Source organism: Rousettus aegyptiacus, unplaced genomic scaffold (assembly GCF_014176215.1).
Source record: "Rousettus aegyptiacus isolate mRouAeg1 unplaced genomic scaffold, mRouAeg1.p scaffold_m13_p_5, whole genome shotgun sequence".
Classification (NCBI taxonomy): domain Eukaryota; kingdom Metazoa; phylum Chordata; class Mammalia; order Chiroptera; family Pteropodidae; genus Rousettus; species Rousettus aegyptiacus.
The window spans coordinates 15,216,976-15,244,646 of record NW_023416308.1 but is presented as its reverse complement, the minus strand read 5'-3'; the positions used below and the strand labels follow the sequence as shown (position 1 = coordinate 15,244,646).

General features: G+C 37.4%; 1 protein-coding gene across 1 annotated transcript; it reads right to left on the bottom strand.

Annotated features, from left to right (window-relative positions):
• Positions 1-247: 247 nt before the first annotated feature.
• Positions 248-26,868, bottom strand: LOC107502380 (solute carrier family 5 member 4). The gene is given in 15 exon segments (XM_036220959.1): positions 248-462; positions 2,737-2,841; positions 5,542-5,755; positions 7,378-7,546; positions 10,053-10,155; positions 10,158-10,202; positions 11,493-11,600; positions 13,166-13,304; positions 16,177-16,280; positions 16,283-16,412; positions 19,989-20,093; positions 21,896-21,955; positions 24,215-24,323; positions 25,984-26,063; positions 26,734-26,868. Coding segments are annotated over 15 exon segments (1,821 nt in total).
• Positions 26,869-27,671: the final 803 nt, after the last annotated feature.

Below are 27,671 nucleotides of genomic sequence, written 5' to 3'. Positions count from 1 at the left end.
TAAAAAATGAATTTAGACCCAAATGCTCTTAGTTCACACACACATGAAGTCAGCTCACCAGCTTTCTACATTATCAACTCTCTCTTTACTGACACAAAGGAAAAACAAAAACTTAATCTGTTCTACAGTCATCTCATTGTATAAAATTACTAACTGCTCATCTTCCTTTTGCATCACAATAAACTCTAAAAAGGAAAAATTAATAATATCCTTTGCTTAATAAATATTCTGGTGGCCTGGAGAGCGTTCAGGCATAATAGCCACACATGAAGACCACCACTATTAGGAGGAGGATGGCACTGACATTCACTATAGCCCTCCATAAGGGCTTCTCAGATGTGTCTGTCAGTTTCTTCTTCTGGGCTTCTTCCTCCTCTTTACTCAGCTTGGGACCTTTATTCTGCAAACCACAGAATAAGTCATAAGCCTTCCTCAGACATCCACGAGTTTCCTCAGGATTATCTGAAACAGAGAAAGATAAACAAGCGATCACAAAACATAGGGAATGAAATGTCAATGTAGTACAGATGACTGTAAAAAACGATTATGACCACTTGTAAGTGTTAGAGGAATCCCTGAGAAAATATAGATAACTTTTATTATATAAAAATAGAAAACTATTGCATGGCAGAAAGTTCAACAAAGTAAACAAGTGGTAAACTGGGGAAAACCATTTGCATATTATACCACAAAGGGTTTAATATCCTTACTGTTAATGGCTTTCTGGAAAAGAATACCAACAACTCCAAGTAAACATACTATAGAGATGAACAGAGTTCAAAGAAAAAAGACAATTCTTAAACTCACTCAAAACCACATGGAGATACCATCAGACATCTATCAGTAGCAAAAATTCAAGTCTCATAATATGCTATATAAGTGAGTCTATGTGAAAACAGGCACTCTCATACATTGTTTATGAAGAAAATGTGTTTCAGCTCTCATAGAGGGAAATTTGGCTGTATATAGCAAAAGTACATAGATATTAACCTTTTGACCCTAAACTCTAACTTCTCAGAATCTATCTCAAAGGTATACTGGCAAGAACAATACAAGGCTATTGTATTACTTTTAGTACTTAAGTACAAGGTTATTTGTTGCAGCATTAGGAAATTTAAAACATACCTCAAAATTCAAATGTCTATAAAAAACCATAATGAAAGTAAAACTATACTTAGAAATAAATGGTAAAGAAGCTTCTACAAACTAAAAGCTGTGAGATGCAGCAAAACATTACTTTGAGAGAAACGCGTAGCCTTATTTACATTATACAAGAAGCTGAAAAGTAATGAAACAATACTCAATTAAAGTTAGAAAAAATAACAGCAGAATAAACCCCAATAATGTAAATGGTAGGGTATATATAGGAAAACAGAAAGTAATGACACAGAAAAAAAGATAATAATGGAGAGAATTGACAAAGCCAAAAATTAAGGCTTTGAGAAACGTAAAATAGACACCTTTAATCAGATTTATCAAGAAAAAAGAGAAATCACAAAAAATTACATTAGAATTAAAGAGAAGACATAATTATAGAGGTAGAGATAGAAAAGACAATAAGTATATATTATAATAACTTTGTCAGTATATTTATAATGTATACTAAATGTACACATTCCTAGAAATATATAATTGTCCAAAATTGATTATCAAAGAAATGGAAACTCTAAATAGTTTTATGGGCATTACCTAAATTGAATCAATAGTTTAAAAGCTTCTTTCTCCGTCTCTCTCTGCCTCTGTTTCTCCTCTCTCTCTGTCTCTCTCTCTGTCTCTCTGTCTCTCACTCTCTCTTTTTCTCTGTCACACACACATACACGGAGGCCCTAATGGCATTATTGACAAAATACCAAAATTTCAGTGGAGATATCCTTCTAATCTTATTGAAATATTTCCATAAAATGAGAAAGTTGCTACTTTCCAATTCATTCTGTGAGTACTCTATGATATAAATATCAAAACCAGACAAAGTATAAAAATAAAAAATCATAGGCTAGTTTTTCTCAGGAGCATTAATATACAAACCCCAAAGGAGTACGAGGCATTGACCCTTCCTTTGGTTTGAAGAACCCAAACGAAACCAAATAATTAGTGTACAGTTTTAGACAACATGTCCTGAAGTGCTAAACTTTGTCAGTGATTTAAAAAATATCAGGTAAGCAAAGAGTCATGAGGATGGATGCTGGAGAAATTTTCACAAAGAAAATGAGATTAGAACTTAGTTATACAGGATAGGTTTTTTTTTTTTTTTTTTTTTTTTCTCTTGGAGAGGAGGTAGAAATATTTGAGGGAGTTTGGTATATGTGGGGGAAAAGTGAAGAAATCTGCCTGAGTGGAACGGTTGGTGTTTGGGAGAGAATAGTGAGAAATAAGGTTGGAGAAGAAAGTGAGGCTAGATGCTTAATCACAATCAATCAATATTGATTTGTTAAACATTTAATATGTGGCTACGAGCAGGAGAGATTGGAATTGATTTTCACCTCGAGCTGGCACACAGATCCATGGATGGATGGTGAGTGGATGGACAGATGGACTGTTGGACAGGCAGATTGAATGAGTAGATTTCATATGTAACAAATTGTCTAGCTTAATGGGAAGGTAAGATTTTAAAGTTTTAGTTTGCCATATCTAACAGCTTTTCCAGAAACTGAATTTAGTGGCATTTAAAAAAACCCACTACACCAATTCAGATACATAGAGTTTCTACATGAATACCAAATATAAAGCAGATACTACCTTCACCAACATCATCATCAGCTTCTTCATGTCTTTTCTCATCTGCATCTAAATCGATTCGTTCCTCTGTACTGTTCCGAAGAGCCCAGCACAGGCGATGCAGATACCCAGAGACCATTGACAAGTGCATTAATAATGAGCAAATGTTCACAATAATACAATGGTATTAATACAGCATAGAAAAAGTACAGATAAAAACAAAAAAAAAGGTTTTCTACCACACTCATTCATGAAAACACACTAACCATTTAAAATTATTTCTGTTTTTAATTCTTCTGGTAGTTATTAGAAACTCTTAAATAACATGTTTAAAACTTCTACTTCTGGATTTCTAATTTCGTAAAAGTGAAAGATTTATCTAACACTATATTCTGCTATCATTGTCCTTATCATTCAACTTCTATTAGCTACATCATTATTACTTTCAGTTTGTTTACTTTTGTAACTTTTGTAACTTTAAATATTTTCTTAAGTTCCAATTCTGCATCCATCATGTTTTGATAGTATCTATCTATGTACTATCATTGAGTTCCAACAGCACCTTATAGCTTTACACATCTGTTTCCCAGTCCACATTCGAACTTCCGTCAACTTTATCATTATTTTAAAACTGTCAAGCTTTATAGAATTTTAATTGTTTTCCATTAATATAATTAAGATTTCCATACTAAATACATTGATTAAACATTTTTAAGATAAATAACATTTATATTATCATGTAACTTTTTGTGCATGTGCCATAGATCAAGGACGGAAGGAAATTGCTCCAAGTGTCGAATGGTTTTTTTTTTTTTTTTATTTTAATTTTTACTCCTACAGCATTTGGTTTTCCTAGGTGGTCTTCCATCCAAGTACTATCAGGCCTAACCCTGCTTAGCTTCTGAGATCAGACAGGATTGGGCTTGTTCAGGGTGGCATTGCCATAGCAAATGGGTTTTTAAAATTATAATTCATTATATGTTCGAAGTCATGCTTCATTTTAATTGGCTCATATTCGACCTATGACTTCTTTGTATAGATTTACTAGAATTTGTGTTTGGCTTTCTTATTTGTTGTTGACATAACAAGCATATGATTCACCTTAGATTCTTAATCATAGCATTTCTTATACTAAATCTACTTCCTTTGTTAAAATTACATTATTAGGACTCTAAGTACTTTCTAGTCTTGCCGAAAAACAATCATCCTGAAATTTCTTTTAACTGTACTGTTAGATTATGTCCACAACACCAATCATGACTTTCTCTGAAATGACTGAGTTTTATCAGTCCATTTTGAAAGTTCAAACCTCGTAGTATATTAATGAAACAAACATAAATTAGATAAATGATCTCATTGGTCCTTCAGACCAGTTTTTTCTAAAAATTAATAATAAATTATGGTTAATGGTTATTTCTATAGGCATAAAAGAGTTTAACATTTATCTTTACTTCTTTTAAAAACCGTAATATGTTTTTTAGTGTTCTTTCATTAAGTTCCCAATATACAGTGTAAATATTTAGTTATGAATTCTGGTGACGTGTCTTTGGTAAAGTAATTTAAACCACTTGTGTGCTTCAGGATTCCCCATTTACCTATATAAGCTATTTCTACTTACTACTCTTCAAATAAATATGCAAATAAGTATCGTTTCAAAGATTATGAATTATGAATGCAAAATAAATAAAAGTTATACATGTTAGTAATAAATTAAAATAATATTAGTATATAAGCAATATTTAAATTAAAAAAATGACTAATATTTGCTGGTCCTCTTAGTGCGTCTCCCAGTGATACCTCTTATTGACAGTTCCGGTGTATATGCTTTAAGGTTTTTTATTCTCAGACAAATATACATACACATACTTACAAGTGCTTGATTTTCAAAAGGTGATAGTATACAATACTGTATTATGCTATAAGTGTTTCCCCCACTTCACCATATCACGGACATTTAAAAAAGCAAACAATAGAGTGCCTCAGGGTTTTGAACAGCATAATATTCAATGGGCTATGATCGTGTACCCATTCCGCTAGTGACATAAATTTGCTTTGTCTCCATTTTTTCTACTAAAAGCTTTTTGCAGAGAAAACCTTTATACCTTCTATAAGGATTTCCTTTATTTCTTCTATAAGGATTTCTACACAATAAGCACCTAGAAGCAGGATTGTTGATTGACGGGGTGTGAAAATTTTAAAATTGATAAATATTGCTCGATTGCCCTCCTACAAATTATAAAATTCAAACACTCACCAGCAGTTTTGGAGAGTGGGCGTTTTTCAAAATTCTCACCAACACTGGACATATTTACGTTAAACTTTTTTGCCAATTTGAAAGGCAAATAATGTATCTGATTATTCTACTTTTTCTCTGGCCCCTGGCATTATATGCTTTTTATAAACCTCTGTGTCAGTGTTTGTGCTTCGTGTGAAATTCTACTTGCCCCTAAACAGGCCCAGCCTAAGTGATGGCTCTGCTTTGAAGTATTTTCCAGTCTCTTAGGCAACACTAATTATTCACTTCCTGGAATCCTATAACAAAGGTATAGATTTACCTTCCAAATTCATTGTGGAGTTATTTGTGCAGGAAACCCATTTCCTAATTCCATATTTTTAATTCACTGCTGCTTTGCGAATGTTAGGTACAAATTGTTTAGTTGAATGACTGCATAATAAGGATTATTGTGCTTATTGTGTAGAAATCCTTAGTTTCCTCCTAGTGCTAATGGTGCTATGATTCTGTTGCCTGGGACTTGTATACCAGTTGAAGCTTTAGAATAACTCTTATTTTAAAATGGGCATATATCTATTACTCATTACTCATATGTATATCAGGAATGGGCTTTGTTAACAGGGAAACTCCCAGGATGTCCAGTATGGAAACAAGAAAGATAATAAGGGCGAAGTACAGATAGTGCACTGCACAGATAATTTGGGGACAGTCACTGGCAGCCAAGCAACTCTCTGTTCCATAGACAAACTCTGCAGTCATACTAATGAGGCCCATCACAAGGCCAATGATTAGACCCCAGAAGGCTCCCTGCAAAAGAAATAAGAACAAAATCAGAGTATTTAGAAAAGATGAGAAGCTTGTTCCAGTAGGCCATAATTATCATCGTATCTGCTTTCTTCACTAAGAACCAACAAATGGCTAACCTTGAGCACAAGGCCACCAAAGTAGGGAAAAGGGGTTCACATGTGCATTTGCTAGGGGGCCGTTGCTCTCCGTGGTCCTCAAATGTCATTGCACTATGGATTCTCCAACTACAGGACGCTACAGGTATCCACTGCTTTTTGAAAGTGCGTTATGTACCACTTTGCTTTTATGGAAGACCTACATTAGTACTTGTTTTTGCTAACCAAAAGAAATCTGAAGATTTTCACTTTTTGAAAAGGGTGAAAAGTGAAAATAGTGTTCAGCATGTTTTCCAGTGAGCCATTTCCGAGGCTGTGTGCACCAAAGCAACAAAAGTGGCCCCACCAAGCTCCTTTCCTGGGAACCACACTCAGCTTCTCAGTATCAAGCTGCCGTGGCTTTGAAGGGTGTCTGTGAGCATCTGTGCTTTACCTTGATTTATATTGTGCATCAGTTAGCAAGATGCGTGGTAATGTGGAAGCGCTCCAAAAATTTTCCGTATAAATTAATGGTAAGCGCTTCTTCACTTTATGCCATTTTGGCCTAGGAAAGGTTTCATAGAGACACTCTACTTTCAGATAGTGGGGAAGCCTGTGCTGTCTACTCTGACCCAAGCTTGAGTTTACCTTGACTTCTATTTTATACATACATTTAAAGAATATAGATTTTGTAGAATAAACAGAAGTGTGACATACAATTTACAGAGTTGGTATTAGATAGTTATGATAGTTCTATCAAACTTTTGACAATTAAAAGCATTTATTCCCTTCGAGAAGTGGTTGGGGTGGAAACACGTTTCCCCTGTTCTCCTGATTAAGATGTTATGTTTAGGGGAAACAGTACTATATAGAGATTAAGAGTATGAGCTTTGGATGGACGAGTACCTGAGTTTGAACCCCAAGATCCCACTTACTAATATTAATTAACATGTGGAAAGAAAAGCATATGATATTAAGCTCCTGCAACTGTCCCTCATTGTAAAATTACAGTAAGCCTCACACCCAAAAATAATTAGGGATTAAATATATATGGTCTATAATAATCAATCAATTATAGATATATCATAATGAAATTTAACATATTTTGAACCATGGCTACTGTGGTAGGTTTTATTCTAAGCACTTCACATTTTAAAAGTCTCTTTTAATCCTCATAGCAATCCTATAAGGTAGCACTGTGATTATCTTCACTTTACAGAGAATCAAATGGTTTGCATAAGATCACAATGAAGTTAAGTGGCAACGGCAGGATTGGATCCTGACAGTTTTACTCCAAAATTTGTGTTCCTCAGCACTGTGCCATGTACGTGTATAATATTTTGTAAGAAATATAAAGTCCGTACTATGAGTGTGCACTATATGTTTAAACACTTTAGTGAGAATTAGAAATTGTGGCTGACCACAATTGGAATTAGGTGGGCCCTGAGTTGTTAAAACTGAGCGGAAGGAATGCATTTTTCTACTAGTGAAAGAAATAGTTTTTTTTCTCACTCCAGTAGGAAAAAAAGCTTACCAATATTTATCTACTTATTCATTGACTCTTTTACAGAAGATGGCAAGCAGGAAGACAGCTGCAATTGGAGGCCCAAGATAGCTAGAAATTGCTTCTATGTAATGGAACAGTTGCCCGTTTTGAGATACCTGTACTAACGGGACCCACAAAATGCTGATAACAATTAATAGAATGATAAATAGCCTGGGAAGGAAACAAAATGGTTTAAAGATTAGACAAAAGTATTACTAGCACCTCCATTGTGCTTTAGTTCTTTAATGAATTCTTGCAGCCGTTCATTGATTTTCCAAAGAAAATCGAGCTCCTTGATCTCATGCCATGCCATGCTTAATAATTATTCACTAATAAAATGCCAATAAAGCATTGTTTGTCTAAAATTAGTCATCGTAGTATTAATTATGAGATTTAAATATTCATTTACAAAAACTTTTCAAATGGCAGCATTTGATTAATAATTCTCTAATGCAATTTATGCAACGTATCAATTCGAAAAAACACAACACTATTTCAAGTAATTATTTGTATGATAAAGCAGACTCCTATTTTGGTCTTTTTTCCTAGATTGACACACACTCAGTTTGCATAGGTAAGAATGAAAATAAACTCTCCAAGAATGCTGAGTAAATTGGCCAGAAATGCTAACTTGTGCATTTTATTACTTGAGTACCTTGGCAGGTAGAAAGAATTGGTGAAAATATTGATATGCAGTAAAAATCTATTAGAAGTTCTTGGGGTCCAGAGAGTATGACTTTTTAAAACTTCACAATATTCCGTTCTTGTTGTGTGAATAAATGAACAGTAATAATTTATTGGGTTGTCTGTAAAAGGTCATCACAGATGTTGTGCTCACCTGAAACAGAGAGGTGGGGGCTGGGAGAACTGGGGACAAGCATTTGGGCAGGAAATTGAGGGCAACGATCCCATTCAGGTCTATAAAAACTCTGCAACCTTGCAATAACTAAATGTGATAAACCATGGGAAGTTCAAGCACAGTGCCTAGAGCGCGGTTAAGATTCAACGAATCATACCTGTTATCATTGTTACCGTTATCATTGGAAAGCGAATTATGTGCCTCCTATGTTCTCTTCAGTTATTTTCTATCTCACAGGTAATAAAAATCCAAAGTCCTATTATGGTTTACTTAATGCATGACTTCACCTCTGGCTGTCTTACTGACCTTGTTTTCTATCACTCTTTCTCATGTGCCAACCTCACCCCTTGCTGTCCTCACACATACCATGCACGTGACTGTTCCTTACTGTTTTTCCCCACAAAGCTCACCCCACACTTCCCTCAGGATTCTGCTCAAACGTCCCTGCCTCAGGGAGGACTTCCTGAGCGGCTGTCTTACATAGCCTCCATCCTTTAATCCTGCTTTAATTTTATCCTAGCATTTTTTTGGTTATCAAATATAGAATATGTCTATTAATTGTCTTCCCCACAAAGGTGTAAATCTCATAAAGCAGGAAATTTTTGTTCACATATATGTACCTTTTTTCATATTTGTATTCCGGGAGATAGTAGCTATTTAATAAGAAAGAGAGGAAAAGAAAAACTCATTAATTTATCATCGAGACTCAGAGGGGATTCATACCCGTGATCATAAACCTGTAAGTGAAGTGCTGAATCTTGGGCCTACTGAATTCTAGCTCAACAGTTTCTTCACCAATGAAACACAGATGCCTCACTGGTCTTCCTCTCCTATAGCATTTGTCCAGAGTGGAGATCTTGATGAATGGAGCCCTTGCAATTTCTCCCTCAGGTGCTTAATCTACCAAAGCAATTGTTACTGTCTTCAACAAAGCACCATCTTTAAAGATAGGTGGTCAGTTTCTCTTGATAACACCATTTCTTAATAAACGAAGTTGGTAAACTTCTCTGCAGTAGTGTGTGGATGGCCCTAATATGATACTTCCTTTAGGAAAACTTCTAAAGATGATGCATTAACAGATGAGAGTTGGTGAGAACTTGATACCCCAAGAAAAACATTGATGGAGTTTCATGAAGATGTGGTTGAGAGAGGGTGTGAGGAGAGGAATAAGAGACACCAGAGGCATTTGAAGGTCTGAAAAAAGCAACTATTTCATTTAAAAGTACGGCCCCTGTCGCAGAGAGGATTAGGAAGAAGAGTCAGAGTCTGGAAATGCATCGACTAATATGGATAAGGGAGAGGGGATGAAGGGCAATACCAGCATCCCCCACTCCTGTCTCCATGGCTTTTTTTCTCTCTCATGAAGCTGGCTTTGTTGTTACTATTAATTGCTATCAGGTTAGTAATTACAAACTATAGCCAACTCCCAAATTCAGCCTCAAGGCCACCACGGTGTTATCAGCTATTTCTTCTCTTTTTCTAGGGATCCTTGTCCCTAGAGCAAGAAGTCCCAGAATAGGTCAGGCGTGTGCACCCTCCCAGCAATGTGTCCTTGTGTGCAAGTCCACACCTGCTTCTGATGACCTTGTTGCTCCAAGCACCAGGCATCCTGCCAGGACTGCAGGCGTCTCTCACAGCAGGCCCCAAGTCTTGCATTTGGAAAGAGGTAAAATTGGACTTAACGTTCTTTAATGTCCCTTTATCCACTCTAGAACTCTATTATTAGTTTATTTGAACCCAAAGAGGAGTAAGCTCTATTTCATTTTTATATCTCCACTTTTCCAGAGAAGTTTTAGACAGAAACAAGGATTCTCTCACCGTCCAGCTATAAGGAGCTCTTTCTCTGATGCCTGCTTTCTAATCTTGGTGTAGAGGTCCACGGTGAAGAGGGTGCTGGCGCTGTTGAAGATGAAGGTCAAGAGCTCATGAGAGAGGCCAACATGACTGAAAGCATCAGGCCTCTCAGTCCTGGGGTCAGAAGAGGTGCAAGTGCTGGTTAGGAATTAAATGATCTACGAAGGCCTTGCCAAACCAGAATTGTTCAAAGATAAAAGTGTCACCTGGCACATTTACTAACTAATGTGCTTATCGACACATACTATTGTGTGGCATTTCCTGCATATTTCCTGGTTATTTGAGAATAATCTAGTATAGAATTTTAGTACTAAATATAAAGTTAGAGATCATTTGCTGAAACTTAAATTTGGAAGAGAGGAAACAGTGTTGTATCATCTTTTTTGAGAGGAAGAATTCTTGGCTTCCTGGACTTCAGAAACTGGAGAGGAAAAAGTCTTGTAAGTGGTTCTGTTGAAGACGACTTTGTGGGCCAAATAAAGGGTTTTGAGATATGGTAAATTCATCCTCCGGTTCTCTCTGTTTGTTGGTTATGCCCCTAAATTTTATAGGATAAATCATGGAATGGGGTGGGTGGGTAATGTCATTTGGGTCATACCGCCTTCTTGACGTTTATATGTGTCAGGAAGGAGAAAGGTCAAGGAAGTGTTAGCTAATCTTTGATGGGTCTAAGGCACAGGTCACTTGGTTCCTCCTGAGTTGTATACAATGTGATGTTTTGACATATGTATACATTGTAAAATGATTACCACAATCAAGCTAATTAACATATCCATTACCTCACATATTTATCATTTTCTTGTTTTGTGGTGAAATTACTTGAGATCTAGTCTCCTAGCAAATTTCAAGTATACAATACATTGTTATGAACTATAGTCTCCATGCTGTACATCAGGTCTCCAAAACTTATTTATCTCATAACTGAGAGTTTGTACCCTTTGACCAACATTTTTCCATTTCCTCCATGCCTCCAATCCCTGGAAACCATCATTCCCCTCTCTGTTTCTAAGAGTTCCACTTTTTTTAGTTTCCACATGTAAGTGACATCATGCAATATTTGTTATTTTGTTTTTGGCTTATTTCACTTAGGACAAAGTCCTTCAGATTCATCTCTGTTTTTACAAATAGTAGGATTTCCTTCTTTTTTAAGGCTGAATAATGTTTCATTACTTATACATCCATCTCTATCTATCTATCATCTATGTATCTATGTATCTATGTATCTATCTATCTATCTATCTATCTATCTATCTATCATCTTTCTATCTCTATCTATCTAATCTATTATCAATCAATCAATCAACCATCTATTATCTAATCTATCTGTTGTCTATCTATCGATCTATCTATCATCTATCATTGCCTTTTGCTTATCCATTCATGTGAGCATGAACATTTTCTTACCATTAGGCATCAGTTCCATTACCAGCATTGGGTAGGCATAGTTAGTACAGCCAACTTTAATACCACAGTGTTTCACACATTCAGAAGGTACGACACAGGCCACTTTCTCTGAGGATAGATTAAGAAAAGTGGATTAGTGAGTGAGGCCCAAACTGGTAATATCTACAATTATTGGACACAAAAACAAGTTGTTGGTTCATGGGCGAGAGGAAAAAACATTTGCTTGGAAACTGGAGATTCAAATTTGAATGCCATATCATTAATCTGGTCCATTTTTGCCTAGAATATGACTTCCTAAGAGTCTCACACCTATGGCACCCGTTGCACTACCTAAGGGACAGGGTTCTTCTTTGAAGTATGGCTCAGCTACAGCATTAGAGCAAACAGAGTGAGTTCATTTCATCCTCCAGAAAAGCTGCAAGAGCATAAATCCTCCCAGCAGCACAGAGCTCCAGAGATAAAACAACAACACCACCCAGGAAGTTAGTCCCGTGTGCTATCATTTAACCCAGTGTTTTCCACCTACCTCTAATAAGAGGTGTCACTCGTGATGGTAGTTGGGGTGACACCCCATATGGGATGATGTCTCACTTCATTGTGGCAGTTGCACAATACCTTTTTCTTGCTTAAACAATATTATGACAACAGATAGGAAAAATTGATTAAAAAAATTACCTTGAATACTGACAACTTAGGATGTTAGCTGCTTTAAATTTTTTAGTTCCTTCTGATCCTTTTTCATAGAGAAATGGATTTTTAGTGTGTGTGCATAGTAATGGTAATTGTTGAGATAATATTCTGTAGTCTGCTTTTTTCATAATATAATAATTTTAACATTTTTCCAAGTTTTGAGATAGATTTTAGTCTCTTGTGTGCAGTTTTCCATAGAGAGTGTATACAATACTATCTTTGGCCATTTCCTATTTGTTGGATATCTATATATCCTTCATGTTATTAAAAACACTGAAATAAGAAGGGATGTTGCAATAAGAAGGGATGCTGGTCACTCGATGTTCATTATAACAAGATTTCAGATAAATAAACTGATGCCCAGTTGAGAAAATATGAAGTGTATTCAGTGTTATTTGATGGGTTTCTCCAACAAAAAACCAGATATCTCAATTAGCCAAGAATTATTCTGCCATATTTTCTTCACTCTTCCTAATAAAGAAAGAAAGTTGAATTTAAGGAACATTTTCAATGTTAGCAGTTACTCTCAGTTGACTTAGAAAATAAAGTACCCCAACAACCAAATTCCAAAACAGTGAAAGTGGGTACAGTTTTCAAACCATCTTAGAAGGACCAAGAAGTGATAGTGCATCTCCAAGACGTTTCTTGGAGATGTCTTGGACTCAACCACACAGCTCATCTAATTCATATTTTCCAAGTTTTTCCTCATCCTCCTGCATTATCCTCTAGACTTGTTTAAATCCAAGTCCTTCATAAAATTGACAAAACAGACTCAAATGCAGTGCAAAGAATATAAGGGAACAGAACGTAAAATATGCATTTTTTTTTTTTTGCTTTTGGTCCTCTGCACAAGGTTATCTTCACCTAGAATTCTATTATTTCCATACATAATGGGCTTTCTAGTTATGAAGGTTTAAATACATCTTAAAACCACTACTCAGAATTAAAGCATAGAAAAAGAGGATTTAGGATTCAGAACTTGCCTGGGTATAGGATGCGGCCGATCATTCCTGGCATTGCCATGATGAACATGGGCAGTAGCTTTAGATACCCACACATCATGCAGGTAGCCTTCACGTGAGACATGTTCTTGCCTAATAGGTAGCGCTGCACAATAATCTGCCAGGAAAACACAATATAGTCATGAAGCAACCAGAATATGAATTTAAAGAAGGAGAGTGCCTCTTTTCAGGGATTAATGCTATAATATGAAATGGGGTCATGACTATAGGAGAACAATGAACTTGGGAGTAAAATCAGGACTTGAATCCCTGTTCTTATATGAGTATTTGACATCTGTGAGTTTCAGGTTTTTCATCTCTATATAGGATTATCTCTTGCAGGGCATTCTTAACATTTGATATAATGTTTGTAAGACTCTTGGTACATAAAATTCAATACACGCCATGAAAATTAAAATATGTTAACAGCATCCACGGTGCATTGCAACTAAGGCCATGTGCTCTTTCAGAGACAAAGCTTTACTACTGATCTTTGCTGCAAGTTGTGCCTTTAATATTGTAGGCACTGAATAAGCCACATATTCATCAATATCTCCCTACCGTTGGGGAGACATTGTCCCCTTGCGAAATCAATCCCATTGCCATAATATCAGGCAGCCATCAGAATAGAACCCTGAGACATTCATTTCTAGATTTCTTCAGAATATTCTGAGGGCCTCATTGAGTTATGAGTAACATATGGTCCTGGGAAAATCAATTCATATAATTTTGTAATTTGTACTTAAGTTGTGTAATCTCTTGACTAAGAATTTGTTAGTAAAACAGGATTTCTACCTATAACGTCATAACTTCTTGACATTTTTCTTCTGAAGGAATGTCAGAAAATAGGAATTTTTTTCTGCTTAATTCTCTTTGGAGAAACAAATCTATTAGGGGTAGCAGCAGTGTCATTTAGTGCTAGTGGAACAGGTGATTTTTTCAGATAGAGGGCTGGAAGCAGACAGTTGGAAGGACAACATAGATTACAGATGATGTGGGGAGCCCTGTGAGCAGACAAGCAGGGTCAGGCAATAGAACCCAGAGTAAATGTGAAGCCTCTTGTAGAAGGCAAATCAGGTGGCCAGAGGCAAAATATAAGTAATGAAGATGGTTCTGTAGATCAATGGTTAAAGTATGCATTCTTTGGTAACTATGTTGAGAAAAGTTTATTATATAAATTTACATAATGAACCAAAGTTCATTATATAATAAATTTTTATATAATAAAAGTTTATAATATAAAGAAAAAAAAACCTGATCCTGCACTAGCATCCCACGTGACCATTGATACAAGATGGGCTAAAATTGTGAAATTACAAGTTTGAGTTGACGGAGATGATTTATGGTGAGGAAAATTTAAAAATAATAAAAACAAATTCAAATGTCATGAAAAGGGACATCCAGCGGAAAAAAAAAGATCTTTGAAGTTATAAGTACAAAGGCCAAAAAAAAAAAAAAACACTTTAGGGTAAAGTTGAGGAAGTCTCATAGAAAGTAGAACAAAATACCAAGAGATGGAAGATGAGAAGGAAAGATAAAAACACTGGAGAACCAGCTGAAGAACACTGAAAAATACAAGGTCCCAAAAGGAAAACAAAGTGGAAGAATAAAAGAAATAATACCTCTGCTCCATTATTCAAGAAATTAATTAATGGATTAAACAGGCGCACACTGGCCAATCTCAATGGACAAAAATAGATCCACACATAATAGCACATTGTGGTGAAATTTCAGAGTACTGAGGACAAAGAAAAAACAAGCTTTCAGAGAGAAAAGACAGGTCACATCCAAAGGACTGAGAATAACTTCAGACCTCTCAACAGTAATGGTGGATGTCAGAAAAAAAATGAATCTTTAACTTGGGGAAAATTATTTCGAACTTAGAAATATGTATATAGTCAGATGGTCAGTTTAGGAAAAGTTAAAGACATTTTCAAACATGCAAATTCGCAATAAATTTGCCTCCTTTCTTTTTCAAGAACTTACTGGAAAATTCAATCGCCCTGAAAGAAGGAGTAAATCAAGAAAGAAGATGATGCAGAATACTGGAAATAGGAGATTTAATTCAAGAATTAGGTAAGGGGAATCCTAAATGTGGTTGTAAAGAGGGTTGGGGATTAGAATGGATATCAAGCAGAGGAAGTGACCTGACAGTGTGTGAGAGGCCAAAGGCTCTGGGAGAAAACAAGAAAAAGAGTTGGTAGAATACTGGATGTGATTGGAAGTATTGAGAGGAGATTAGGCAACTTGTAGAGGGCTTGGTGTTTAATGAGTAATAATTACTGAGAAAATTTAAAACAAAAAAATTAAGAATTATTTGTTAGAAGAATTATTTACCTAGAGGAAAAAAAGCTAAAGGAAATAAAAAAATCATGTGGCTCAACCATGAATAATAATAATAATAAATAATAATAATTATTTTTATTATTTTAACCATAGATTATTTTTGTGTAGTCACAAAAATGGTAGCACTCAATACTGAATTCACCGAAATTGTGAATTTGATCTATTGGGAGGGGGAAGGACAGGAGGTATGCTTGTGTGGGATTGAGAATGGAAAGTTGAAAGAGCTAAACCCTCAACTCTCATGAGAAGCCAATAGAAAAATCCTAAAACTGGAAAACCAAGTGGGAACAATATAAGCATTTATTTGAATGACCTGGGGATCAATTATGAGCAAATCCTGATTCAGTGTGTCTGGGTAGCATCTGAGAGCATTTATTTCTAATGAGCTCCAAGGTTACACCCATGCCAATGGCTCACGAGCCATACATCAAGTACAATGATTTAAATAAGAGAAATACATATCAAAATATGTAACTGAAGGAGCTGAAAGTGTTTGCTTTTGAGAGACAAGTAATAGCATAGAGAGAGGGACATCACTTATTATCACAAACCTTGTAGAAGTGTTTGACTGTTTAAATAATGTATGTATATATACAAAATAGAAACTAGATGGTTTTTGATGAGAGGAAAAAGAACAATATAAATATATTCACACACCACACACACACACCCACTTTACATCGTAGCTAGTACCACATAGCTACGATGGTCATTCCAAATATCATTCCTGGCCATGGAATATCCCCAGTACAGCATCTCGGAAAATGTGGAATGAGTCTGCCTGAGGAGTTTAGCACCTGGAGCTAATCGTCAGGTTGTCCCCCTCATCTATGAATGGGATAGCATTCATGTACTTCTCTGTAAAACTTTCATAGCTTTCAACCTACTGAGATGTCACTCATTGTATTTGAGTTGTCATGAAACATACCATCATCTGTCTGCATTAATAGCTGTCACATTTGTACTGATCTAGATAGGAGTGGTGGTGGTGGCAATTATTGAACTATAGTATTAAGATTTGTGTACTCACACCTAATCATTTATGTATTAAAACAAACATTATCTGTTTATGAATTCATCAACTTTTGTTTCTTTTATCTAGTACAATTGGGGCATTAAATTGATGTTTTTTAAATTATATATGTAAGTAGCTTATATTAACAATGGTTTTTTATTAGGGTGAATTATATATATCTATTTTACCATTTTAGTTATTTTATCATGTACAATTCAATGGAATTAATTACATCCACAATGATTATAAAATATTTCTCCTAAAAATGATTTTCCTTTGCTCTTAAAGAACATTAGGACAATCTGAATAAGGTTTGTATCAAACTTAATTCCCTAATTTAAAAAATACGAAGTGTAAATGAAACATAATAGAGAGCCTAGACATAAATCCAAGCTTATATGGTCATTTAATCTATGACAAAGGAGGTAAGAATATAAAATAAGGTAAAGACAATCTCTTCAATAAATGGTATTGGGAAAACTGGACAGATGCATGCAAAAAAATGTATTAAAGACTTAAATGTAAGACCCAAAACCATAAAACTTTTGGAAGAAAACATAGGCATTAATCTCTCTATTATTGCTACTAGTAATTTCTTTTCTGATGTATCTCCTTGGGCAAGGGAAACAAAAGAAAAAAAATGGGACTACATCAAACTAAAAAGTTTTTGCACAGCAAAAGAAACCATCAACAAAACAAAAAGACAACCTGCTGAGTGGGAGAAGATATTTGCTCAAGATATTTACATCTAATAAGGGGTTAATAGTCAAAATATATAAAGAACTTATACAACTTAACAACAAAAAACAAGCAATTCAATTAAAAAATGGGCAGAAGACCTGAATAGATATTTCTCCAAAGAGGAAATAGAAATGGCCAATACACATATGAAAAGATGCTCAAAATCATCAGAGAAATGCAAATTAAAACCACAATGTGATATCACCTCACACCAGTCAGAATGACCATCATCAATAAATCAAAGAACAAGTGTTGGCAAAGATGTAGAGAAAAGGGAGCACTTACACAGTGTTGGTGGGATTGCAAATTGGTACAGTCACTATGGAAAACAGTTCAGAGGTTCCTCAGAAAATTAAAAATAGAACTACCTTATGACCCAGCCACTGCACGTCTAGATATTCATCCAAACAAAACCAAAGCACTAATCCGAAATGACATATGCATCCCTATGTTCACTGCAGTGCTATTTACAATAGCCAAGGTATGGAAGCAACCTAAGTGCCCATCAACAGACAATTGGATAAAGAAGTGGTACATATGTACAATGGAATATTACTCAGCCATAAAAACTGAAATCTTACCATTTGCAATGACATGGAGAGACCTAGAGGGTATTATGCTAAGTAAAATAAATCAAACAGAGAAATACGAATACCATACGACTTTACATATATGTGGAATCTAAAGACCAAAATAAATGAACAAACAAAATGAAAACAGACCCATAGATACAGGAAACAAACTGGCAATTTGTTGGGGGGCTGGGTGAAAAATGAAGGGATTAAGAAATACAAACTAGTAGTTACAAAATAGTCATGGGGATGTGAAATACAGCATAGAGAATGTAGTCGATAATATTGTATTAATTATGTATAGTACCAGATGGGCACTATACTAATCAGGGGATCACTTTGTAAATTATATAAATGTCTAACCACTATGCCATACACTTGAAGCTAGTGTAAACTAATATTGAATGTCAACTCTAATTGAAAAATAAAAATTAATAAATCGCAATGAGGTTTTCTAAAAGAATAATGATGTCTTTAAGGCATAGAGACTTGAATGTTTAGGGATAAAGGTGTGTCATGTCTGCAGTGATTCTCAGTGCATGTATTATTGGTGGCTGAGAACCAGTGAACAAGATGATTTTTTTCAGACCTGGGGCAGGGGAGGATTGTGAAAGGTGTTCTGTCCTAACGTTCCATAATTATCTGTTTAATAAGTAACCAGCACAGAAAGTGTTATCAGAGTGTGATAATACATAAAATGTCATATCTAAGATTAATCATTATTAATAGCACTTAAAATATAATATTGTAGGTAAGAATGGACTTTGGTATTGTACCTTTCCAGCCAACCACAGACCCTGCATAATCACACATGTGGTCTTAGCCTTCTCTGCTCCTGCATTCAGCTCCCCATTATTCCATTTCCTCCCCACCACCCAGAATCTTTTATCAAAAGAGGTTGCATCACTCAGGGCCCCTTTGGCACTCTGTCATTCTGCTCTAGCGCCTTGTTTGTGCTCTTTAGGACCACAGAGTTATAGATGTCGGAGAGAGAGAAGTGGGAGATGATTGAGTTCCATTTGCTTGTGGAACATTGCAAACTGCTCTGCTTTCCTCAGCCTCTCTTAATTTTCTGGTCCTGGGGTCTTGTTTAAGTATCCCCAACCCCCAGAAGATAACCTCCAATTTTACCCAGTAGGGAATACTCCCTTTTCCGAGTGTCCATAGCATGCCTCCTGTACTTGTCCACACACTGTATTCCAGCTCATATCGTAATACATTTTCAGATATTGACAAAAGTGCTAACAATTTCTTATCTCCTTAAACCATATGGTGAACTCCTAGTGCATAGGAACCTTTGTTAAGCCTAGCATGGAGCTCGATAATATACAGAAAATGCTGAAAAATGCTCACGTTGCATTAGGAAGGCTTGCACCACATGATCTAAACATCTGATTTACTTCCAACAATAGTAAACAGAAGAGCAATAGTAGGGTACAGTTTATCTCATGAACTGCGTAGATTGTGACCTTGTAGATTATTTCATTAGTTATCGATACATGAGAAGCAAATGAGTCACTCTTTCTTTGTTTTCTACACGTGCTGCTGAATCTTCAAACTCCTTTCTTCTTTCTTCAATGGAATTTAACTCGAAAAAAACTTTTAACACTTATTTGTGTCATCTGTTTCATAAGGATGGTTTTAGATAAAATAAACTTAAGGACATTCGGTATCATAATACATAGCACTTTCCTTCTTGTTCAAATGTCAGATAATCAAGGTGAAAATGAAAATATAAACATAAACTGGCTCTGACAAAGAGAATAAGAGGTTATTGTGTAGTGGAGAGGCAGGAGACCAAAGAATCCTGTTTTTTTTTTTTTCTATGACTAAACGGCTGTACTACTTAAATGAGACATTTTGTTCTTTCTGTACATTCATTTTTTTTTTATATCCTTAACAAAAGTGTAAGTTTATACCTTGGAGCCTCTCATGACTTGAAATTCTTTCACTCTATGAATACAGGGTCTCTGAAGCTTCCTTTTCCCATAAAATCTCAGTAGTGTAAGACATCCTGATGGCTTGACCCTACCCGTAGGTGATAGTCTATACATCCAGTTGTCTGATCTTAGCACTCTAGCCCCATCAAAGCAATATTGTGAAGCTAAAATGCCAGGAGCACTGAACTCACGGAGATTCTCAAAACCACACAGATGAAGAGGGAGAGGACAGAAAGGGAGACCTAGAGTCACTTCCCACCAAACCGCTTCCCGAGATATTCCGGCATGGTCATCAGCTGCAGAGACAGACATCAATATGGTTTCCCCCTGAGTTCCCAGCAGATCCATATTATTTGACATTTACCAACCACCTATGGGCTGGTAAGCATATGTGTCACCCCTTGGGAAATCAGAGGTGAGAAAAGCATAGGCCCTTGAGAGAGCAGAAAGACTAGAATGAACGTAGTTGTTGGGCTCTGTTCTCAGCCAACATTTACTAGAAGTGTGATCTTTGGCAAATAATAGTCTCTTTGATCCTCCATTTTCTTATCTGTAAAGTGAGTGTTTCATATGAAAGTAGATGTAAAACACTTACACCACCATCAAATGCATGGACACCCAACAAATAATTTTGATATTTTTACCAATGATGTTGAAGTCCACTAAAAATATGACTAGTAAATAATGAACCACAATTATGTTTACATAATAAATTTATAATTGAACAAATTGCAAATATATATTTGGGTATGTATTTATGTGATTGTCATTATTGAAAAGCAAGGAATTACATTAAATCCCTACTTAATCCCTGTGGTTATAAGTACTAAAATATGAGATCAACAGTGATGTGTAGCAAAAAAGATGCAATTTTCTGGTTCCATCATAGCAGATTGAGCTCATGAATTAATCTTCCCCAGTATAAAATAATGTTAAATAAATACTTGGATAATATTATTAAAAACAGGAAGGGAATGCTTAGTGACTCAGAAACTATGAGGTTCCCTGAAAGATGGTAAGGCACATCTGGGAACACACGTGTGAGTTCTGTGGTATGAGTCTGTTAACTTAAAAATAAAAAGTCGTTAAAAGTGAGAGGTGACAAGCACTTATTTGAGATCAAAGAAGGTCTATTCAGAAAACACTGATTCAAGCAGAAGCCCAAATAGTCTTATGATTAGGAGACAAAGGCAAGGGGTATTTATGAGAAGTGAAAGGGGACCAATTACATCGATAGAAAGAAGATGTTTTTATTGGTGCAGAAAAACTAACATAATGATGCTAATTCTAAACAATGTCTTTAATTTTCAATATGGTAGTTATCAGTCCAGTAGTCGTAATATCTGCTTTCTTGTTATCTTTGCAAGCAGTTCTTTGGGAAACAAGGCCCTGTTGCTTTAGGGAAAAGGTGTTTTGCCCTGTGTTAACGTTCCAAAGGTTTGAGGCATAAGACATGCAAGGCAGTTCCAAATCCATTTTAAAGTGGCTCCAGTTATTATTTTTTTTAACAAGTCCTTGAACCAAGAACAGCATCATTCAACAGAGCTCGTTCAAGCCTGAAGCTAGAAGGGACCCAGGATGAGAAAATGGGGAAAGTATGGTGACTTACAGAGGGACTAACCACAAGGCTCACCCCCTCAACACCCTCGTTCCAGGACGTATTTCAGTATATAGCACCCATGGTCTGAGCATCAGTAGCAGAAGGGAAAAATGTGGGAGCAAGGCTCAGAGAGACAGAGCCACAGTTAGTTGGCAGCTCCCAGGTTGAAGGGGAGACCCCCCTAGCTGTGGTATATCCTACCTTTTATTAAAAAAGATATTACTTTACAAATGTCAGAATGGCAATAATTATAATGAAGGAAGATGCCACGTGTTGGTGAGGATGTGGGGTAATGGGAACCCTCGAAGACTGATGGCCAGGGAACAGCCAGCTGCAGCCATTTGCAAGAGTAGTGTGGCAGCACTTAGTGAATTTATGTTAATGTAAGCCCAGAAATCCTAGGACAATGATATTACCCAGGTTTCACGATTGAGCAGAAAAAATGAGCGAAAAAATGAATGCCTGACAGTTGAGCCAAGAACACCTGTGCATACTCACCCCCGCCTTGTTGTATATGGGGACAAAGAGCCACCCTAGAACCAGCAACAGCAGCAGAGCCTACAAGAAACCAAGAAGAGAATGTGAAGTTAGAGAGGCTTAGCTTGTGGGCCTCATCACTTTATGACCTCTGAGTATGAAAATCAAATACAGTAAGTCTTCCCTCAATGTCATCCATAGATTCTTTGGAACTGTGACTTTAAACGAAATGACGTATAACCGAATTAATTTTCCCATAGGCTAATTGATTAAACTAGAGTTAAGTTCCTAAAGTTCTTATTTCTGGTCACAAAAACATCACTCAATTTCCAAATAACGACTTCAAACTCTTCTAATATTAAACATTGTAAAGTTTACATACATTTAAGAAAGACGAATAAAAACAAGTAAGATAATTATTTTCTGGCCTGCTTATTCCAGTTTAGGGTGGTGGGTGGCTGAAATCTCTCCTGGCAGCTCAGGGCGCGAGGTGAGAATCAACTCCGGAGAGGACGCCCTTCCATCGCAGGGCACGCTCACCCACACTCTCTTATTCTGGGACAATTTAGACATGCCAATTCATCTTTGGGTTGTGGGAGGAAACTGAGGTCCTCAGAGAAAACCTACACAGACATGGGGAGAACATGCAAACTCCACACAGACCATGGCCCTGAATGGGAATCATTTTTTTTTTTCTCATTAATGTCATAACAAAACAGCCTGGGACAAATTGACATTATTCGAGGATCTGCTATAAGTTTGATTGGATCCTGTCCCACTCAACCGATTATGATCCATCCCAAGACAGCTGCAGATTCTTCTCCTCTGTTTCCATGACACAGAGGCCACTGTTTCATGGGGCTCAGGATGTGACAAAAGATGTGTGGCAAAAAATGAACAGAAAATAAGAGATGTGAGCACAGCTGGACTATCTATTGCAAGGTCATATGATCTTTGCCAAAAGGAATTTTTCTTGAATGGCAGGAATTAAATGCAGAGTGACAAAGCAATGAGGAAGAAATTCTGAGATACAAGGATATTTCCAGTGTCCCCCACTAATAATAATGATGATCGTCTTCACATATATCACTCATTTTACTCTCACAATAATCAGGCGAGGTGGATACAATAAACACAGTTATTTCTATTTTATGGAGGGGAAATCTAAGCCTCACAGGGATTGAAGAAGCCCAAGGTCACAGGCTAAAAGAGCCAGGCTCTCGACAGCCTTATAATCACACCCACTGGGGTAAGAGGACATTTTGTCCATACTTCGGGAGGCTGGCTCCATTCTGGTCCCTGACACTGCTGAAGTAAAACTGGGGGCAAAATCTTCAAAAAGGGAGGGGCACTGGTATCCGTGATGACTCAAGGGCATTTGCTGAGTCCATCCAGGGATGGTCTGTTCACATAACTACTATGATTCAAATTTTTTCCACATAAGCATCTCCCTCGGACTGATACACAGACACATGAACATGCAAACACTAGAAAGGATAAGAAAAAGAGCAGAAAAAAAAAACCAGAGTTAGGCAGCTCAAGGACTATTTATGTATTTATGGCATGTGTTCAGCCAAGTGCTAGATGATAGGGCGGCATAAGTGACATGAAAGGAGATGGTCCCTGTCCTTAAAAAACTTAGGGTCCAATAAGGAACACAGCTTTTACTGGTGAAATAAGAGTAGAACGACTAGGAACTTAGTCGCAAACTCTTGTAGCTTCTACCTACTATCTCTAAATCATTCGCTCCTCACTCTGCTGTCACTTCTTTAGTTAGGTGGCACTTGGTCAGCACCAGGAAGCTCCCTCAACACATACCAAATCCCACCTATCATCTCGGATGAACTCCTGTCCTGTGTGAGATCTCTCAAGACTCCATGAATGCTTCTCTCCTTACTTTCTACACTGTACTGAATACCTATCTTTCTCACTGGGGTGTAAGCTTCTCAAAAGAAGGGACCATTGCTTTTACACTTTTTTATTGCCTGCATCTAATTCAGAGCTGGACATATAGTGTAATAGTGCAGGGAGAAGAGACGGAAGTGAGAGCTAAAATAATCAAGGAGGTTAAGTAAAAGTGGGGATTGAATCATTGGTCATTGAAATGACATTCCTGATGGCAATAACTGCTTGAGCAAAATCTCAGAGATGAGAAATGTGACTGGAATGGCCCAGGTAGAATAGGGCCGTACGAGGAAAGCCCTGAATTTCAAACAAAGTGTAGATTGGGATAAGGGAAAATGAAACCAAACGAAAGAGGAGTTTATCCTACAGAGACTCCAGAAAAATACACTTGGATAGAGCTTTAATTTAAAGGGAAAAGCCTATGATGTCACTTACATTCCATTCAAACGCTGCAATGGCGATTCCCGAAGCCGCTCCAGTCCCAGCCAGCCCCACGAAGTGGCCACTGCCGATGTTACTGGCGAAGAGAGAGGCGCCCGCCCATCTGGAATCCAAGAGAATGGACTAGGATCAGAGTTAAAGACTCAAATCAGACTCCTTGAAAGCAGGTAAATGTTGAGATCTCTTCATCTCTAATCCTTAGGGCAGGAGTCAGCAAACTACGGCCCATGGGCTGAATCCAGTTTTTATATGGTTGGTAAGCTAAGGATACTTTTTACATTTTTGAATGGTTAAAAAAATCTAAAGAAGAATGATATTTTATGCAGTGTGAATTAATATGAAATTCAAATTTCAGTGTCCATAAATAGTTTTACTGGAACAGAGTCATGCTCATTGGCTTTAGGTTTTGACTAAGGCTGCTTCTGTGCTACAGTGGCAGAGTTGTGTGGTTTAGGAGGCAGTGTTGGCCCATAAACTCTAAAATACTTACCATCTTTCACTTTATAGAAGAGTTTGCTGATCCCTGCTTTAGAGGAACATTATTAATCTATCTACCTGAAGGCTGAGTTGAGCCTGTCCTTGGCCAAGAACTGCCAGACATCCCATTGACCCCTTCAACCAGCCTCAAGGACCCAAAAATGGGTAGGATGAAGTACCTCTTCATCCTTCTGCCCCTAAGGACCCTCTTTTAATCCACCTCCCTTTCAATCACTTTGTCTACTGTTCTTAAGTCTCAAAGATCAAGAGAGAGCTCTTGAGTGAGCACAGGTGAGCACTAGTGATGGAACAGAACTGGGGTGTGAGATCCCTGCAGTGCCTATTCTTCCATTCCCATCTTTTCAGCCCTCCACAAAATTGCTTTTTCTAGTCAGGCTTTGGGGCAGGGTATGAGATTAAGGTTATTTGTGGCTATAGAATTGGTTGAGCCTTGAATATTTCATAAAAGCACTCTTAAGAAGGCAATGTTGGATTGGATAAAAATCCATTTTGAGCTTGCAGTTGGTCTGCTCAACCACCCTGGTCAGGTCATTTACCAATCTCCACTTTGCTTCATACTATTGAGTCAGCAGATCTGTGAAGGAAGCATGTACTAAGCATCCACTGTATACCCAACCCACAGTTGACAGTGAATGGGTTCAGAGAAGATGTATCCTCTGCTGTAATGAGACTCTGGCCAAAGAGGCTGGATATCAGAACTCAGTAAGGAAGATACCAGTTGGGCAAGAGTCAAGGAGACATCACCATTTGCATCATTGCAGGGAACACACGTCCATTATCACAACTGCGTAGAACAAAGAACTAGACATTCAGGCTAGAATGCGGGGCGAGGCTTCTCAGAAGAAGCAGGGCTTGAGCCAGGTGTTGAAGGAGGAGAGCAGAGATGGGGACAATCATCTGAACAAAAGGGGCGGCATGATCTCAGGATTGGGAACAGAAGGAATGTGCTTGGAACCATGAGGGCCAAGATAGAAGATAATGAGGACCAGGAAAAAAGAATATGTAGCAGAGCTGAATTGGGTCTTCTCAGATGCCACACTACACTTGCTCTCATAATTGGCGGCACACAGTCATTTACTGAAATAATGGGACAGAGCCCTGAGGTCAGAAATTTAGGGAAAGAAACACCAAGAATTAGGCAACAAGTGCACATCAGAAATGGTCAGCATTCCCAATGTTTTCTTTATTTACTCTTAAACACACACACACGCACGCACACACGCTCGCACGCACGCACAAGACTTTTATCTCCAGGAAACTCTGACCTACTCACCGGCCACCAGGCCATATCTCGACCAGCCAGAAAGAAGTCTTCGACAGTGCCCCGGTTGGTCTTCAGCATCACCTGACTAGAAAGGAAGACATGTGACAGTCAAACCACAGAAAATGCACCCAAGATGTTCCAGGTACTGTGGCCATGGTGCTGATGAAAGTGACCTTTTCCAGCTCTCCTGAAGAAATATTTTCCTGGAAACTGTGACATAACATCAATTTTTAAAGGACTTCGAAATCATAGTTCCACAGAAGCCTAGGGACTTTAGGAAATTATATTCTTCGACTTTTGTCCTAATTGCTCTTTGTGAAAACATTATGAGGTATCACTGGAAGAAAATTTGTAGCCTCAAATCCATTATTAAAAAGAAAGAAGGAGCATCAATGAAGCAAGCATTCAACTCACCTAAGTTAGAAAGTGAGCAAATCACAAAGGAAAATAAAGGAAGTGAGATAATAAAATAATGTCCTTATTCGTTGTTCCACATGCTGGAAAATGCTGAACAGAATAAGACTGAAGTTCCCAGGGCTGGCCCCGTTCACACGATAGGGTTGTTAGGAGAATAAATTCAGTGTAAGCACTATTGACGTCACACACAAGGAAATGATTCTGAGAGGACAATGAAATCTGCGACAGCTGTTAGTGTTCTCTTGGCTTTGTCACACCATACCTTTCCCTCCCTTAGATACTTTACCCCTAAGTTTTGTGCCCACCCTAAAAGTCCCATGGGGCTCCTACATACCCACAGCCCAACGACCATCACCACCACAAAATAGATAACCACGACAGAGATATCAGCAGCATTTCGGATGCGTTCTGACATGTCAAGAGGGTCTGGGGGCCCAGTCGTGGTGCTGGGACTTAATGTGCTGGCCATGGCTGCAGATAATGTTGTTCTCATCCCAGGAATGGCCCTTTTCTTATATAAACTCTGGGTTAATGATCAGCCTTGAGCAGGTGGGACATGCTATCAGAACCAGCTTATGGGGTTGGGGACCTTTAAACCTTTTCTCTGCACCTCTGAGAACCTGGCCCTCCAGCAGTCATTGTTGGCCTACGTGAAGTGTGAGAATGAAGTTTGAGAGACAAGAAACAGTGAAAACTGGAGGTGGAGAATGGAGTGTTCACTGCTGGAAAGCCAGGGCTCTTAAGAAGATTCGACGATGTTAAATGAGGATTAAGGAGGAGAGACGGCAGGAACAAGGAGGGGGAGAAGGACAGAGGTGAAAGGGTAGCAGAAAGGAATTAGGAGAGACAGGGGGTAAAAAGTCTATTATAGAGCAGATAATTTTTTTACTAGTTTCCATTACATAGTACATTGGTTAGACATTTATGTAGTTTATGAAATGATCCCCCTGATTACTCTATCTTCCCTCTGGCTCTACACACAGCCGTTACCTTACTGCTGACTGCCTTACCTGTGCTGTGCTCCTCATCCTCATGACCCTCTATCAACTATTAATTTGTACTTCTTTAAACCTTTACTGCTCTCTACCAGGCCCCCACCCCCCATCCCCTCTGGCTGTCACCTGATTTTCCTCTATATCTGTGGGTCTGTTTTCTATTTGTTTGTTCTTTTTGTTTCTTAGATTCCACATAAAAGTGAAATCATATGGTATTTATCTTTTTCTGTCTGGCTTATTTTGCTCACCATAATCACCTCTAGGTCCACTCATGTCA